This window comes from Grampus griseus, assembly GCF_964374135.1.
Source record: "Grampus griseus genome assembly, chromosome: 12".
Taxonomy (NCBI): domain Eukaryota; kingdom Metazoa; phylum Chordata; class Mammalia; order Artiodactyla; family Delphinidae; genus Grampus; species Grampus griseus.
The window spans coordinates 28,870,405-28,888,144 of NC_139006.1; the positions used below are offsets into that span (position 1 = coordinate 28,870,405).

Consider the following 17,740-nt stretch of genomic DNA (forward strand, 5'->3'; position numbering starts at 1 on the left):
AAATCCGAACACTTCCTGGCCTTTCCTCTGTCTCACTCATGGTCCCCGTCCCCTCTCCCCACCAGCTTCTCTCAGGGGCCTGCAGGCTCCATCTGCAGCCCCCTCTACTGACTCCAGACTTTCGGCAGCTGTGTCAGGAGCTCCTGTGCTCCACGTGTCATCTCCATACAATGAGCGGACATCTGTACCTTCAAACCCGTCCTCTCTTTAAACTCCAGACCCGTATCTCCAAGGGACAACTGGACGGGACCTCATTCTTGAGTGTCCCAAAGCCCCTTCCACGAAATATCTCTACAGCTGAGCCCACCACCTCTCCCTCAGCCCCCTTTGAGATTACAGCTGGCCCTCTGTACCCCAGGATGGGGAGCCCGTGGATATGAAAGGCAACTATCCTCTGACCAATTCCCCAAATTGCTCTAATCCTTTCTCCTTCCAATACGTATTCCATTGTGTGGCCAGGGTCTTCTTTCCAGTCTGTAACTAGGATCGTGTTCATCCTCTTCTCGAAAACTTTCAAAGCTCTCTCTCATCCTCACAGTCACTTGATCTGGCCCTGTACCACATCACCATTTCCTGCCCTAGACACTTGAACTGCCGGGTGGGCTGCCGAGTCCTCTGAATGGACTCAGAGCCCACTGCTCTCAAGATGGACCACCTGCGGCTCCGAGGATGGTCACCCCACGCTCCCCTCACCTGTGTGGGCTGACACCTGCAATTCCTCTGTCTGGCCAGCTCCTGTTTGTACCCCCGGCCTCAGTTCAGATCTAACGCCCTCTGGGCCATCTTCTCTAACCCTGGATTAGATGTTCAGCGGTGGCATCAACACCCACAACTCGGCTCAGTGCACCCCCGCCATCAGGTGTCGTGGCTGTCTGTTGCAGTTCTCACTTGCACTACCTGGGTGTTTCTTGAGGTCAGGGAGCTGCACGAGATGTATGACCGTGAACCTAATTCGTTAATTAACTTAATAAAAGGTATCATCTTTTTCTATTACTCAAAAGATTAAAAGTCCTATGTCAATTCATCGTACTGTTTTTGCACTCAATGCCTTAAATACATAATAAAAAAATTAACAGATAGACTTAATTTTATGGGAGCTTGAATAGGATTTGCTTTTTAGCACCCCAATTAGCAGGACACTTGCTGATGACGGAGGAGGAGTCGGCCCCCGTCGGCCGGCCAGTCAGAATATCTTGCTAAAATGTAACTTTTGTTATTTGTTATGTTTGTGACTGTAGTTTACAGGGCACTTCCTTGGACAATATTTCTTTCATCCTCAATTCTGTAAGCAGCTCCTACTGCTGTACTGTTTCAACACTTGACTCTCAGAGAGGTTCCATGCCTTGGACAGTGACAAGTAGTTAAGTAGAAGAGTCGTAGGTAACAAACTGCAGAATTAATATTGTCTTGGTGTCTCCACACTTCTTGTTGTATAGCTTTGTAAGCCCAACAGGTAACCATACCTCTCTGAGTGCTTGGCACTTGGTACCTGTTCAGTTTTATCAATTGCATTCTTGTGGTTATTTCTACCCGATCATACTAAATGTTTCTATGATATCAGTTTAACAATAGTCGGATATTATTTTAACGATATTCAGAATAAGTGAGGATTTTCCATGACTGAATAAGATGGCAGTGCTTCTGTACTGTTCAATGAACTGCAAGCTCTGAAGAAAGGTTAGAAATGAGTGGGCATCTAACCTGATGGAAAAACACACTCATGGTCTCAAAGCAAGTTGAAGTCATTGCCTTCCTGCTTTACACCTGCCCCCACCCCAGATCCTGTCTCGGTTGGGGACTGCCATCCTCTCAGGGCTCTGGCTCCCAAGCCTGAAGCTGGGAGGCATCTCCCACACTTCCTCCGTCGCCCCCCAAACCACTCAAAGCTAATCAGTCTTCAAATCCTGCTAATTTTACTTCCCGCCTCAGACCCCCGACTCCTCCCCGTGTCTGCCCCACTACCCCAGTTTGGGCCCCTGTCATTGTTCTCCTGGACAACTGCAGTGGGTGTGAGCTGGTCCCCTGACCTCTGGCCCAACCCCACTGATGCACCTGCATTCCTCAGCTACACTATCTAAATAAAATGCAATATTTCCCTAGGGTTTCCCAGTGGAAAGCCCTTCAGCGCTCTCTGCTTTCTGCAGGAGGGGTTCATGTACATGGTTGTAAAGGGTCCATCAAAATGTGGCTCCCAGATGCATGTCCAGCCTCCCTTTCTGCTGCTGTTCACCGCTGTTGAGTCCAAAATCTCCAGCTGTTTGGGGTCACCTGCTCCTATCATGCTACTTCATGCTTTGCTGCCTTTGCTTGTATATCCTTTACCTGAAATGCACTTCTCACCTTTCCTGGCCTGGCTGACTTCCTGCATCCTTCAACGCACAGCTCAGGAGTCATCTCTGCCAGGAGATGTTCCTGAAGCTCCAGATTGGGCCAAGGACCCCCTGTGGGTGTTCTCACAGGAGCCTGTTCATCCGTGTAGTTTGCCGCTGCTACGTTATTTGACATCACCTGGTTATACACCTGTCTACCTACAAGGCATGTGTCTTAACATTCAGGGCCATGCCTTGCCCATGCAAGGAACTCAATCAGCCTTTGCTGAACTCAGCAGAACAGGATCAATCAGGTTGCCAGGTTTTGTAGATGTTGTGCCGTGTTGCGTATTTTTGTCCCCATTTCTGATTTTCTGTTTTCAGGTGTCTCTGTTCAACTATGTATTTTTGATTTCTTGGGCTTTTGCTCTGCCGTACGCCAAGCTCCGCCGCCTGGCTTCAAGTGTCTGCACTGTCTGGACATGTGTGATCATTGTCTGCAAAATGTTGTACCAGCTGCAGACCATTAAGCCTGAAAACTTTTCTGTCAACTGTTCCTTGGTGAGCCTCAGACATGGGGTTGGTGGGGCAGGGGGGGCATCTCTTTGCCTGGCCTTCAGGGAAGGGATGCAGATACTGGGGGACACACATCCCCAGAACATCCTGTCTGGCCTTCAGCAGCTCAGCAGGTTGGAGGCATTCTGGCCCCCCATCTCTTCTGATGCTGAGATTTCCCCCGTGAAGTGGGTCTTCTCTCCCCCCAACTGTAGCTGAGGGAGACTACTCTGAACTCTCCTAATCCATGAGGCCATTTCTTACTCCCCTTTCTCTTCTTTTCAGCCAAATGAAAACCAAACGAATATACCCCTGCAGCAGCTGAACAAGTCTCTGCTCTACAGCGCCCCCATTGACCCAGCAGAGTGGGTCGGCCTGAGGAAGTCCTCTCCTTTGCTTGTCTACCTGAGGGTAAAGCCCTTGTCACCCTAAGTTTGTGTGTCTGCCAAGTTAATGTCTGGAGCCCTTTCCCAGGAGATGCTAACTTCAGCTTTGATAGGGGCCTCATCCTCTTACATGGCATTTGCAGTCACCTTCGAAACAGACAACTGAACGTTAAAATCAGTATTGCATTATGCTGAAAAGAAATCGATCGAGTAGTCTGAGATCCATTGAATAACGTATGACAAGTATATTCACTGGAACATTATAAAACCACTCAAAGACAGAGGTAGATTGACACTATCAGACACTGAAAGATGTCCAAAATATACTGTAACGTTGAAAAGAAAAGCAAACTTCCAAACACCATACATAGGATGAAGTCTTTTAGACACAAAGAAAAAATACTGAGTAAATTATACCAAATGGTCAGCAGTGATCGTTTCTGAGAAGTAGGTGACACGTTACAAGAAATATTTGCTATCTAAATTCTACAAATTTAACCAAGGGCGTATGTTATGTTTAGAGGTAGCCAGATAAAAAGAGCATATCTCTGAAAAGGGAATTTTGATTGCAAGTAGTTGTAACAAACATAAGGAAAGCAATATAGTTCAGATTATTCACATTTTATTCTGATGGATAATCTGAGCATTTTACTTTGATGGATTTTGCTGACAATGCACTTAAAACCTTTGTACTCAACTCCCAGAATCTGAAAGTGCGCTCAGCATCTCACTTTGCTTGGTGTAGCTTTCTAGTTTTTTTCTCATATGGCAGGTATCATTTGTAATGTATGAATGATATCTACCATTGAGAGCTGTTGTAAAGATAAAACAAACTTATATTTGAAAAGGGGGATTAGAATAGTGTCTGGCACATAAGTGTTATCATTTTATTAATAATTGTTATCATCACTGTTATTATTTTGTGGTATAATCAGCGTATTTTTCCACCTACTGCTCTCTCTAGCCAGCTTTCAGAGGTGTTCAAAAATCCCCCCTCTAATGCCAGTCCCACTCGGCAGTTCAGTCTGTCTCCTGGGGTCCTTGTAGGACACTGTACAAGGGTTTCTCACTTTCAGTCGCAAAGAAGGTTGGACGACCCTCCCAAAGTAACTGGACAAGGCTTCCAGGTTCAGTGTGTACTTTTTCAGGAACAGGCACGACCATCACCTGTCTTTGGTGTAGAGGTTCCAGATCCTGTTATCATGGAAATTAGCCTGATTTGCATATTGGAGATAACTCCACCCTCGTTCCCATAAAACAGGGAAAATGAGCATTGAATTCAAGACTGTATTTTATAGAGGTGGGATCTGATCATGCACTGTTCTTTTAGACACCCAGAATGGAACGAGATGGTATCTCGTGGGGATTGTTTAAATGACCGCGTGGCATCACATGCAGTTTACTTGCTTTCCAGAACAACCTCCTGATGCTGGCCATTCTGGCCTTTGAGGTCACCATCTACCGCCATCAGGAGTATTATCGCGGTCGGAACAACCTCACAGCCCCCGTGTCTAAAACCATCTTTCACGACATTACGAGACTCCACCTGGATGATGGACTTGTCAGTTGTGCCAAGTACTTCGTCAATTACTTCTTCTACAAGTTTGGTCTGGAGGTGAGTTTCCTTGCTGACCTGTTTTCTTCCTTTCCTGTGAAAATTCCAGTGGCTGCTTTTGGCCAGGTGTCCACTGGGTCTTTGTGGCACGTCTCTGTCCCCTCAGGATCCGGGAGGAGCCTTACTGAAGGGTTAGCCTGGCCTGGTTGAAAGTCTCCAGGACCTGGTGCCAGTCCCCTGCTCTGTGGCAGTGGACATGGCCTCTCGGGATCTCTGGTCTTACAGATGTGTGGATGTCTGTTTTGTGCCTTCCGGATGTGTAACCTTAGCCAAAATGCACTGTTTTGACCTGAATGGTGTGGCAGGCCTGCCCTCGATGGAATGTACTTGGAACAGTGACGTTTCATGGCGAGATCATAACGGTAATTCCCTCCGCCATTTGAAGTGGTTCTTATTGAGAGTGACCTGGTCAGTTTTTCTGTCTTCGTGATGCAAACACCCCAAAGAGGCAGCGCAGGTGAACACCTGCAGGGACCCGGCCCCAGGAATGCAGGTCTCCACCGCCCGCTCGGGGTGGGCCGCTGACACCACTCCCCTTCCCCGTGAAGCCGACTCTCTGCTTCTTTTCATCCTTACACAGACCTGTTTCCTCATGTCAGTTAATGTGATCGGACAGCGGATGGATTTCTACGCCATGATTCATGCCTGCTGGCTGATTGCCGTCTTGTACCGGCGCCGAAGGAAAGCCATCGCGGAGATCTGGCCCAAGTACTGTTGCTTCCTGGCCTGCATCATCACCTTCCAGTACTTCATCTGCATCGGCATCCCTCCCGCCCCGTGCCGAGGTGAATGCCCCCCACCGGGAGCCTGCTCAGGGACAGTGGGGACAAGGGCACGGAGGGGTGCCCTGACCCGGCTCCTCCCGCCTCCACCCTGCAGATTACCCCTGGAGGTTCAAGGGCGCCAGCTTCAACGACAACATCGTCAAGTGGCTGTATTTCCCAGACTTCATCGTGCGGCCCAACCCCGTGTTCCTCGTGTGTAAGTGGGGCCGTTGGGATTCCCACTTGCTCGTCCTTCTCCTGGTGGTGCGTTTGTGGGCCCCCCTACCCCACATACAGTCACAGGCTGGTTTCCACGCATCAGCATCCCAGGCTGCTAGTGGCTTCTGCTGGCCCTGTTACATCTGCAGAGTTAATACATAGCATCGGAAACACCATGTTCGCTTTCATGATTTCACTTCCCAATGCACAACCCCGCTCTCCGCCACCACACACCCACCTTCTAGAAGGTGGACTGCAGGGGGAGGCCTTGTCCTGGGCAAATTGCTTGCTTCTTGCTGCCACCGCAGACATACACCTACAGGTGGGCTGGGGTAGCCGGAAGGACGCAGCCGGACCACAGATGCTCCTGAGTGGGGCTGCAGCCCGAGCCCGTCCAAGGGCGGGTGACCATCCAAAGGTTAAGGTCTGGGCACCCGCCGTAGGGGGTGGAGATTTGGTGCTGCCCACCCACATGCGGGTGTAGATTAAAGACAACGCCTCTGGGAGGGGGAACTGTTCTGGGCAGCCGGCCATGAGGGCAGCTCCGTCGTCTCTACCCGCCCCCACCGGCCACCGTCTTCACCTGCTCTCACCAGCCTCCACGCCCTGTATGTTCTGGTAAGTCTGGTTACCAGTGCAGAGGGGGACGGAGAGGACAAAGAAAGCCAGAACGCCTGCATCTACGGCTTGTGAAGAGATAAAGATGACGGAAAGTGCTCAGTGGCCCCTCAAAGCTTCAGGGGGAGATCAATGCAGGCAAACATTGTCATGTAAGAGATTCGTGAAGACTAGTCATCGCCTGTTGCTTTCACTCACCGACGAGCATACAGCGTCCAGGGACTCTCCCCTGGGAGCCCCGGAGCGTCTGTGGTCCCTCCTGCGTCCCCGTGGTGGGTGGGGGAGGTTGGAATCCAGGAGGAAGTGAACTCCCAGGACGTAACTCAGGTAGCAGATGAGGAGCCGCTGGTACCCCGTGGGGACCCCTCCTCGCATCCCTAGGTGCAGAGGGGGAGCAGGGGGTTTCAGTTCCCGTGTCTGTCTTGCCAGATGACTTCATGCTGCTTCTGTGCGCCTCCCTACAACGGCAGATTTTCGAGGATGAAAACAAGGCCGCCGTGCGGATCATGGCAGGTGACAATGTGGAGATCTGCATGAACCTGGATGCGGCCTCGTTCAGCCAGCACAACCCCGTCCCCGACTTCATCCACTGCAGGTAACGCAGCCGCCCGAGCGCACAGCCCCTGGGAAGGTGCATCCCTGGAATCTGTGCCTCCAGCTCCCCCTGCCTTTCCCGGGGAGCTGACCCGCTGATTGCACCCCCAAAGGCAAGAATCATGGGGCAGGATGGCCCAGTGGTCTGGAAGCCGAGCCTCCCACGTTTCCTCCATCCTCCGTGGACAGCCCTCAGCAGCTCTGGAAAGCAGCTGCCCCTGAACCCCAGGACAGCCCCGGGCCTCACTTGCTGCCCGGGAGCCCCAGAGGCTCCTCCACAGAGCGTGTTGGCTGGTGTTTCCGTGTCCTTCTCACAAGCTTAGTTTTATGATTTCTGAAACTGAAGCAAGTCAGGGCTGAGGAGCGGAGGCCAGGCCTCCTGCAGGAGGAATTAACAGCTGCAGGCAGGGGAGGGATATGTGTGGAAAACATACAGTGTGCTAACGCGCACGTGTTGCACGCGCACACACACACTCAAACACGCCAGCAGCCCAGTTCTACTGACTTCAAGCCACACACATCAGGAGGCCCTGTGGGCGTTCAGATCTCACCCTGGACTGAGTCACTAACATTACCTGTATGATCCTGGGATGCTGAGAAACACCGACATCTTATTCATTCTCCTGTGTGTTAAATCAAGGATGAGTGTAATATATTTTAGGAAAAGAATCATAGAAACATTTAAAAGTGTTGAATGTTTTAGTCTAAGAAGAGTAAAGTTCAAAAGTTCGCTTATGTGACAGTGTTCGTCTAAGGCACAACTTATTCCCTAACGATGCTGGGCAGTGTTGCACGTATTTATCAGAGGTGACTTGTTAACTCCCACAAAATAGCAACTCTTTTATCAAATATCTGACCCACAATTGGTTCTTCTCTGCTTCTTTCCAAATCTGGGAAGAGAAACAACCAAAGCAAAACCTCCAAAACTGAGAGACTGTAATTAAGTGAACGCAGATGGGCCGATGGCCCAGGCCAGGGGAGCCGCGGCAACTACTTTCATTGCGGGAGGATGGAGGCCCGAGCACCTGCCTCCTTCAGGGAGTTATAGTGGAAGAATGGCTGCCCCATGTCAGCTGAGGGAGGTGCAGAGAAACTGTTGGACAGAGCCTGGAAGCTCTGGGTCTGCTTGGGCAGAACTACTTCTCATCTGGAGGAGAGATTTTCACCTCTAGCAAAATCTTTGTATTTATTTTAATCCATTAATTTCCAGTTCATGGAAAGGACTCCCTTTTTAACTATTCTCTTGCTCCAGGAGGCATCTGTATCTTAGAATTTCCTCGGCCTCCTATAGAAAGACAGAGCGGGTTTTGAGTACTCAGGTAGTAGGCAGAAAATGGTGCCACTTGTGGGACGTTTGGCCCAAATTCGATGAAAATAAACATGCACATGGTGTTTTCACAAGGTACCGCTCTGTCCATCACTAACTGGGCGAGGGTTTCCTGTGGACCAGGCAGTGATCGGTGAGAGAGGAACACAGAGCTCCCAGGCTGGCCTGGACAGAGCCTGCAGACAGAGTCAGGAGGAGAGTGTGAATTTGTTCCTTCCTCAACTAGAGTGTCCCGACTTGATCTGTGCTGTCGTTTGTGTCGTCTTTCGGTTCTGTTTTGCAGATCGTACCTGGACATGTCCAAAGTGATCATCTTCAGCTATCTCTTCTGGTTCGTGCTCACAATCATCTTCATCACCGGGACGACCAGGATCAGCATCTTCTGCATGGGTTACCTGGTGGCCTGCTTCTACTTCCTGCTCTTTGGGGGCGATTTGCTGCTAAAGCCCATCAAGAGCATCCTGCGGTACTGGGACTGGCTGATCGCATACAACGTCTTTGTGATCACGATGAAAAACATACTGTCGGTAAGTGGCTCCGCTGTATAACACATTTGTGGTTTCAGCGTCAGAGTCAACGATCCGTTCAGTGGTTATTAAAAGCCCGTGGCCCGTCACACTGCTCTCTTAAAAGCCCCAATAAGATGCTTGCAAACTCAGAATTCAAATGACCATTCATTACTCGTTGTTTTACCACATTAAGAAGAATCCTTTTTGCTCATTTCCAGCCTCTCAAGGACAAGAGGATATGTCTTCATAGGAATAAATTCTAAAATGTATTTTATTAATTCAGATCCATCTCTTCTGAGGAACGATCGGTGATCATTCCTACGACGGGCTGCAGTGTGGCCCTTTTATGAGTTGAATCAGTCATGGGATGTCTTCAAAAATTGGATCATATTGGCTAAAAGCAACTCTTTTACCTAGAAAGGGCTGTGGAAGTGTAAATAGAATGGGCGCGGCTCTCCATGACACCGCTGGGGGTGGGGATGAGGAGGGATGGACCCCTGAAGGCACAGATGTTTTATGAAGCCCTGAGATGAGGGTGGATGCAGTGGAAGCTTTACGGCTGATCTGAGCATCAGCGTCTGGACTAGAAAACAGCTCAGACAGTGGAGGGTTGAGACAAACATCTCCCGTCCACAGAACGTGGCTGCTTCTCTATTAAATATCCATGTTCCAGGGCACATCGTGGCCACTTCCCTGGTAGATAAACTGCCCACGAATCATGCCGGAATCACATGGATTCTTTTAGGCCACAAAGACACCTTTTAAACTATTTATTGTGTCAGGAAATTAAACAACGACCTTTCAGGAGCTGAAGGAGTTAATCCACCCCTACCTCCAGCTTAAAGTGAATCCCAGGGCCTGCTACTCAGCGGCTGTAACTGACAGTGCATTAGAAGAACAGTGATGTACGACTTCCTGCTTCCCCCCTTCCTGGGACTTACAGATGAGCTCACCAGACAATTCTACTGGAAAGCATTTGACTTTTTTATTTGGGCACGTGCACTGCTGTGTTTACAAATCTGGGAAAGCCAAGTCTATGTCACCAGGAGTATGTATTTGAAGAACTTATTTTGTGTCGTGACCATTAGAATGCTAAGTTTCTAGCTGATAGTCAAAATGATTTTTATTCATCCGTTCAACCCCAGCAGTGTGTGTTTGCCTGCGGGGTGGTGTTGAGAGTTGTTGGAAAGGGCATGAGATAGGACAGGAGGTCACCCTTTCATCCTAAAGCCCGTCTGATGGGCAGAGATCTGCGGCTGGAGGCTGATCCCTATGACTGTTCCTGGAAAGTGTGTGGCTGCAGCATCCGCTCATTCATTCATTCGTTCTCTAAACCTGTGTTGCAGACCTGATCTTTGCCAGGCACTGTTTTATATCTTGAAGAACTAGAGGTGAATAGTACGCAGATTTTACCCCTAAGGAACTCACATTCTAAAAGAGAAGATAGACTTTCTTATAAATAATTACAGTACACTCTGTTAATGCTCATTGTGACAGTATTTTAGGAAAGCAGTACAAAACAGGATGCCTAATTTCTGGCCTGGGTAAGTTGGGAAGAGGCTTCCTGGAGACGTTGCCATGTGAGCTCATCAGAAACTTGAATTCAGGGGTGTCCAGGGAGACAGAGGGGGAAGAGATTCCCTGAGGAGGAGGCTATTTTCCCCCCTTGGGATGTGAACTTAACTGTGATAAGACATCACTGTTGTGAGACAACAGTGTGACAGTCAACAAAGAAGGCTCCTTTACTCAGAGAATTGGCTGAAAAAGAATTGGCTCGGGCTTCCCTGGTGGCGCAGTGGTTGAGAGTCTGCCTGCCGATGCAGGGGACACGGGTTCGTGCCCCGGTCTGGGAAGATCCCACGTGCCTCGGAACGGCTGGGCCCGTGAGCCATGGCTGCTGAGCCAGCGCTCTGCAACGGGAGAGGCCACAACAGTGAGAGGCCCGCGTACCAAAAAAGAAAAAAAGAATTGGCTCCAAGCACATCCTCTCTTCCTGCTCTAAGAGCTACACCAGGCAGCTTATGTTTGTGACCATCTCCTGGCAAATAGCGTAGGTTTACTACGTCTAACTCTGTCTGACTCGTGAGAGTCAGAATCCCAGTCCTGGATCCGTGCTCACCCGTTTGCCATCACAGAGCCGGGCTGGTTCCTACGGTGGTCTGAGATTTCCTCTTTGAAAAGAGAGAAGCTTCCAAGTTCAGAAAGCGTCACGCTCAGGGTTCTCCCCTTGCTCCTTGAGTTTAACTCCCTGAGGAAGTGAAGCATCAGGCGCTCTACCCGGTGGGGACTGGATTTGGGGCCCCATCCACCACCAGACTGGGACTTTGGGAATTCTCGCACCTGTTGGGATTGCAAGACATCAGCCTTTTCTCCGGCTATGGAGCTTCAGGATATGCCTTTCCCCTTTGTTTTTCAGATAGGAGCATGCGGCTATATTGAAAAGTTGGTTCAAAATAGTTGCTGGTTGATCCAAGCTTTCAGCCTGGCCTGCACAGTCAAGGGCTACAAAATGCGTAAGTATGAAAAGCAAATTTGGGAACAAAAGCACAAAGAAGGAAGGGCAGTGTATTGTTCTAATTTAGAAACTGGGCCGAAGCCCCTGAAGGGAAGAGGTGAAGGGACGTGAGTCAGCGTCTGCACGGAGCTGTGGGCTTGTGCCACGCTGGGGATCTGTGCTCAGAACACACACCCCCACCGCATCTCTCATCCTCTTCCACAAACGTCCCTGTCCCCCTCCCCGAGCAGGTCTAGGGGGCAGTTGTGGCCTTCAGCAACTCCTTGAACTTCCTTGAGTTACAATGGGAAGGGTCACAGATGCCCACACACACCTGTGGCTGCTGCGGTTGGAATCTCGGTCATCAAGTAGCTCTGCCTCCAGACCCCCCCTCCTCTGAAGCTCAGAGAACCTCCACCGTGGGAAGACAGTTGGGAGCAGCAACAGGGTGTCTGGAGTTAGATTCCCACCTGTACAGAGGCAGGAGTTCCATTTCCGCCCCTCTGTGTCTTGCATCAGAAGCCTGGACAGCACCTCCATCCTCCTTGGCGCCCAGGATGGGGCCTTGAACATGACACCCCTCCCCCAACTCTGCCTTCCAATCCTTACTACACTTTGCAGAGGATGAAGAGGCACTGGAGTTGGTTCTGACTTAGGATCAGATGCTCTGTGCACACCCCTTCTTCCGATAGACCGTACCTGCTCCCCTGGCTACCCCTGGGGGAGCCCATTCCCAGAACATGTGTCTTTTTTGTACCAGAGACTTCCTGTGGCATTGGGACATGCAGATGTTATTTCTCCATGGCCCTTACTGGGTGGGAGGGGTCCCTTTCCATCCTCTGCCTTACACTATCACGAGCTCACTTTGTGGTCAGCCTTGTGAATCAGTGCTGATACTGGATTTGAAGTGTGTGCCCTTGGCTGGGAATAAACCCACTCAGAGGGACTCAGTGCATCGGAAGTTTGCTCTTACGCCTGTGTGATTTCCCAAGTCTGATCATGCCACGAGAGTTTATAAAATAGCAATGAAAATGGGTGTAAGTTTTCATTTTTTTCTTCTTTTTCTTTTTGCCCAGCGGATGATGATTCCTCGTGTAAACTACCGAGCGGGGAAGCAGGGATTATTTGGGACAGCATATGCTTTGCCTTCCTTCTGCTGCAGAGAAGAGTTTTCATGAGTTACTATTTCCTGCACGTCGTGGCGGATATAAAAGCTTCACAGATCCTGGCTTCGAGGTGGGTCAGGCCAAGGAATCCAGGGGTTTCTCTTAAGAAACCTGTCAGGAAGTGATATTGCACTCTTGATTCCTGTCTGAGCTTGCTTGTAGAACCCACAAGAAATTAAGAGATTCCTTCCAGGAAAACTGATCCGAGACGGCTTTAGCCCAAGGCCTTTAAGATCTAAAACAGAAGAGTAACAAGCAAGTCTATGGAGGGAATCACACCTTATGAGGACTGGGACACCCTTGAAGGTTAAAGATGGACTGGTTGTCTGAGCCCCTCGGTCCAGACCTCATCACTGGAGTAGGTCCTCTGGCCTCGGTCAGAACAGGAACATAGGCCACGTTGGTCCAGAGTCTAGTCCGTCTCCCCCCACCCCCCACCCCCACTGGCACCTCCTTTTTAAGAAGAAACTCCTGAAGACAGAGAAAAACATAATCTGTTATTTTTCAGACCGTAGACAGAGGAGCGTGTTACTCCAGCCTCACCCTAAACCCTTCCTGTTTGTCTTTCCTTATCCCCTTCCTTTCAGGCTCTTTTTCCCCAACAATCTGATTTTTTTCTTCTCTGGGCCAGTGGCACTGTTTATTACTTTCTCCTTAGATTCCCCCTTTTTCCATTTTCTGCCCCCAGTCGTATAGGTTTAGGGAAAAGACTGGGAAGAGACCTAGGTACTAAAGAGGAGGCCATTGAGATGGGGGTCAGAGGGCAGCTGCACGATCCCCTAGAGCGAGCTTGTCTCTGAGACCCTGGCCCTACCTCAATCCCATGGGACCCATGGTGCTAAACGACCTTATAAATGCTAGCTTGTATCGTATCAATTACCAGTATTGATCATTCTCATTCTCTCTCTACCACCAGTGTTCCCAGAGCCTATTTCTTCTCTGCCAGGAGAAGCAACATGTGTATTTCAAAGGTCCATTTAAAGGCTGAGAATTCCCAGCCATTGTTAACTAACCTGGAGCCAAATAGGATGAGGACCCAGTCGGGCACCTACGTTTATTTTTTAACATCTTTATTGGAATATAATTGCTTCACAATGGTGTGTTAGTTTCTGCTGTATAACAAAGTGAATCAGCTATACATATACGTATGTTTCCATATCTCTTCCCTCTTGCATCTCCCTCCCTCCCACCCTCCCTATCCCACCCCTCCAGGTGGTCACAAAGCACCGAGCTGATCTCCCTGTGCTATGCGGCTGCTTCACCCTAGCTATCTATTTTACATTTGGTAGTGTATGTATGTCTATGCCACTGTCTCACTTCATCCCAGCTTACCCTTCGGGCACCTACGTTTAATCCGAGGAGCCTTGCTGCACCCTCAGCCCTCACCATGTAGACGGACGCTGACTTCATTTAGGGACAGTAGTTTACCATTACAGTTGTTTTCCTAACGCCTAGGACATCATTTTCAGAGCAGAACATGTCTCATCCCAATAGTAACCTTATTTACTTGTATGTAGCAGCCAGTCCTTTTGCTAGCAAATGCATCTTTCTCACCTTCCCCTAAAATTCTGTCCTTAGACACTCAGGACATAATAGTAAGCCACCATCTTTTTCTCAAAGTTGTCACAGTTATTCACAAAGCATAATCTTCCTGTTATAGAAACTGGTGGCTTTGGTCAGAGTACAGCTCATGCTTGTCCAAAAACAACCATGTCTTAATAAGCACTGAACTCACGATGCAACTTCCAAAGACTAGACTAGACATTCATTCATTCACTCGTTTGCCACCTGCTCTGTTATGAGGAGGTGGATGCTTGCCATGCGTGCCCTCCTAGAGCCTGCAGACGGGCAGGGAGAGGGACCCATCCACAAGCCGCTGCAGGTGGTGGGACACACGTGATGCAGGAGGCATTCGGGAACCTGGGGATTGTAGGCAGGTGTGCAACCAGCCGCGGGGCAGGACCAAGGCAGCCTCCATTCCAAGCTACAGCCTGAGGGATGAACAGGAGTGAGAGGAGGAAGGTGCAGGAGGGAGACAGCCGAGGGAGGTTACCGGGGGGTCGGAGTGGCTGGCACACAGACATGTGAAGATGAAGACAGTAAGTGGAGAGAAATAAGCTGCGGGAAGGCCAGACTATCAGGGGCCTTAGAACCACGTTTATGACTTTAGAAGTGGCTGCACTTGCTTTTCAGTGGGCTGCAGGACAGATGGGGTCTAAGCAGGACCATAAGCGAAGGGACCAGGTAGGTGGCGGCTCTGGTGATTCAGGATGGAGGTGATGGCCGGGACCAGGAAGGGATAAATTAAGATAGTTCAGAGGTGAAACTGGCCCAGGTGGAAATCGATTGGTTGGCAGGGAGGTGGTGATGGGAAGGGAAGAGAGGAGGGCACTGTGCCCAGGATTCTGGCCTCAACAGGTGGTGGGGGGACAGACCCAAAGGTAGAGGGTCTGAGGAGCTCTCAGCCGGGAGCGGAGATGGGCTCCGACTGTGGAGCTGTGGGTCTCATGAGCTTGTGAAACACACGCAGCCTGTCGGGAAGCCCTCGGGCAGCTGAGTGGACGGGTCTGGAGATGTGAGGAGACTTGAGGGTCATCGATACACAGACGGTGTTGGGGCAGTGGAGTGATTGGAGCTGCCCGGAGAGAATGTGGAGGTGAGACAAGGACCCTGGGCAGCAGTCACACCTCAGAGATGGGTGGGGAGTCTGAGCCAGTAGGAGAGCGTGGGCCCGAGGACAGCAGCTTCAGAGCGGAAATTCAGTAGACAAGATACGCAGAGACAAGTCTGAACGCTGAAATCAATGACCTCGACAGGTGGGCTCAGAGCCAAACACCAGCAAGTTCAGGTTGAGGTGACGGCTTGGGGATGGTGCCTGCAGGATATTTGACTGCAGGGACAGTGATGCAAGGCCGTGCGTAGAAACCCGTGCGGTGTGCGTGGTTCTTTTTCTAAGATTAGCAGACCCGAGCATGTTTGCATGCCTGTGCGCAGGATGCAGTGGGGATGGGAAGGTAGAGATGCAGGAAGAGGGGCTGAGAGGGAGGGCCAGGGCCCCTCAGGCTGCGGATGGGGAGGCGCTGGCCATTGGCGTGGGCTGTCACCTTCTCCACGTCACCGCAGGAAAGGCCATCTGAGGTGGGTGGCAGGAGGCTGAGAATCATTGCCTCGTGACTTTGTTCTCTCTGGAAAGCAAGCAGCTGGGTCGTCTGCCAGGAGTGAAAAGCCCTTGACAGAATTCTAGTTTGAGGAAAGTGTAAGGAGCTTGAAACAGCCGCTGTAGAAAAGCAGAATTTCCGTGGCATGGGGGAGGGGGCAGTTCACCAGATCCTCTGCCCAGCCCTGCATTCCTGCACCGCTGCCGCCCCGTCATCAGGCAGCACGGGACCGGCATCCCAACGGGCTCCCGCAGACGGGATGGACCCCAATGGGACAGAGCTGAGGATACGGAGAAGTTGATGAGCTCTAGGGGACCTGGAAGTGGGTTGAAAAGTGAGAAGGAACAGAAGGGAATGGAAGGACAGGGGGAAGAGAATCAAAGGGAAGGGGCTGGACGGCCCATCCCATTGCATTTCCCCTCACGAAGCCCCAGCTTGCTCCACGCCCTTTCCTGCTTACTGAGTAGAAAATGAACCTGAACTCACCCCTCCTTAAATGTCCCCTCATGGGACGACCATAATGAGGGCAGGTCAGGGGCACAGGCTTTAAGAGGCTTGAAGGGGCCTTGACAGTCTCAGAAAACACACACCGTTTTCTTTTCTCTTATCCGCAGGGTTGTGAGCAGCCCCTCCCGCCAGGGGAGGCAGGAGGCGGTGCGTGTCCATCCACAGGGAAGGGACTCCCACTCCCAGCCAGGCAGCTGCCCCCGAAGAATTGTTTTCTAGCCCTTAGTAACCGTTGTCAGGGGAAGGTGGGTAACACCGATAAAAATGCTCATTTGTTCCATGTTTCTGACTTTCTTTCAGGGGGGCTGAACTTTTCCAGGCCACGATTGTAAAGGCTGTAAAGGCAAGAATTGAGGAAGAGAAAAAGTCCATGGACCAGCTTAAGAGGCAGTAAGGATGCTTTCCTTTTATTTGGGGTTTGCCTGGTCCCATTCTGCCAGCTCTCAGCTCCCAGGGAGCCCCAAGCCCTGAGGAATCCGTTTGTGGTAACTTTCACAACTGCCCAGGTGTTTGCTCTGGGTGTTGACTGAAATGGAAATGGTCCAAAGGAGGAGAGCATCGGGGTGGGGGGAAGGGGGCCGCCATGGGCGGTCCTAGTTCAGATGCTTACTCGGGAGCCTTGGGCAGGTCTGTCGAATTCTCTGAATTCCAGTTTCTATTTTTAAATCAGGACTCACAGTTCTACCTGAGTATTGGTAAAGATTAAACAGTTAGTGAATGAGACCGGGTCGTTCCCAGTAATACTCACTTGAAGTCCATCATATCTGTGGGTTAAGTGAACAAATACAGAGTTCTCACTTTGGAAGGATCTTTAGAGATAATGTAATCCAGTCTGCTTGGGAAGAAACTGATGACCCATGTAATAGATGACTTAAAATCCACAACTAGGGCTTCCCTGGTGGCGCAGTGGTTGAGAGTCCGCCTGCCGATGCAGGGGACGCGGGTTCGTGCCCCGGTCTGGGAAGATCCCACATGCCGCGGAGCGGCTAGGCCCGTGAGCCATGGCCACTGAGCCTGCGCGTCCAGAGCCTGTGCTCCGCAACGGGAGAGGCCACACCAGTGAGAGGCCCGCATACTGGTAAAAAAAAGAAAAAAAATCCACAACTAACCAGAGGCAGTACTAGAAATACACCCTGAATTTCCCTGTATCCAGTTCAAGGCCTCCTTTCCCACCACACCATTCTGGAGAACTCAAGTAATGGACTGACTCCACCCAGGAGATCTGAGAATTCTTTCTTTCTTTCTTTTTTTAATTAGCCCACTGAAAATAATTATTCTCTTAGAGTGAAATTTCTAGCAGTAAGTGGAACCTCTGAGGATTGCTAGTGCCTCACATGTTTGGGGCCAGGTTTAACAGCTGATGGCCATAGAATTCAAAACCTAGCCACCTTCTCTAAGGAAATGGAGGTACTCTGTCAGCCCACCAGGAAAATTCCCTGAGTTTGCTAGGACTACTTAATTCCATCCTGACCTCATTTTTCCAGCTTCTTTCCCCGTGCAAAAATATTTGCCAGTAAAA

General features: G+C 50.3%; 1 protein-coding gene across 4 annotated transcripts in view; it reads left to right on the forward strand.

Annotated features, from left to right (window-relative positions):
- Positions 1 to 17,740, forward strand: part of PIEZO2 (piezo type mechanosensitive ion channel component 2) — a gene marked incomplete at its 5' end in the record, with an annotated part of 334,873 nt that overhangs the window by 260,738 nt on the left and 56,395 nt on the right. For all 4 annotated transcript variants that reach the window (XM_082668432.1, XM_082668434.1, XM_082668433.1 and 1 more), the window contains 10 exons: positions 2,694 to 2,870; positions 3,150 to 3,275; positions 4,665 to 4,865; positions 5,446 to 5,650; positions 5,745 to 5,846; positions 6,896 to 7,061; positions 8,671 to 8,914; positions 11,313 to 11,409; positions 12,467 to 12,626; positions 16,522 to 16,611. In XM_082668432.1, the coding sequence (XP_082524558.1) occupies positions 2,694 to 2,870; positions 3,150 to 3,275; positions 4,665 to 4,865; positions 5,446 to 5,650; positions 5,745 to 5,846; positions 6,896 to 7,061; positions 8,671 to 8,914; positions 11,313 to 11,409; positions 12,467 to 12,626; positions 16,522 to 16,611 (1,568 nt within the window). The remainder of the gene's footprint in view (positions 1 to 2,693; positions 2,871 to 3,149; positions 3,276 to 4,664; positions 4,866 to 5,445; positions 5,651 to 5,744; positions 5,847 to 6,895; positions 7,062 to 8,670; positions 8,915 to 11,312; positions 11,410 to 12,466; positions 12,627 to 16,521; positions 16,612 to 17,740) is intronic.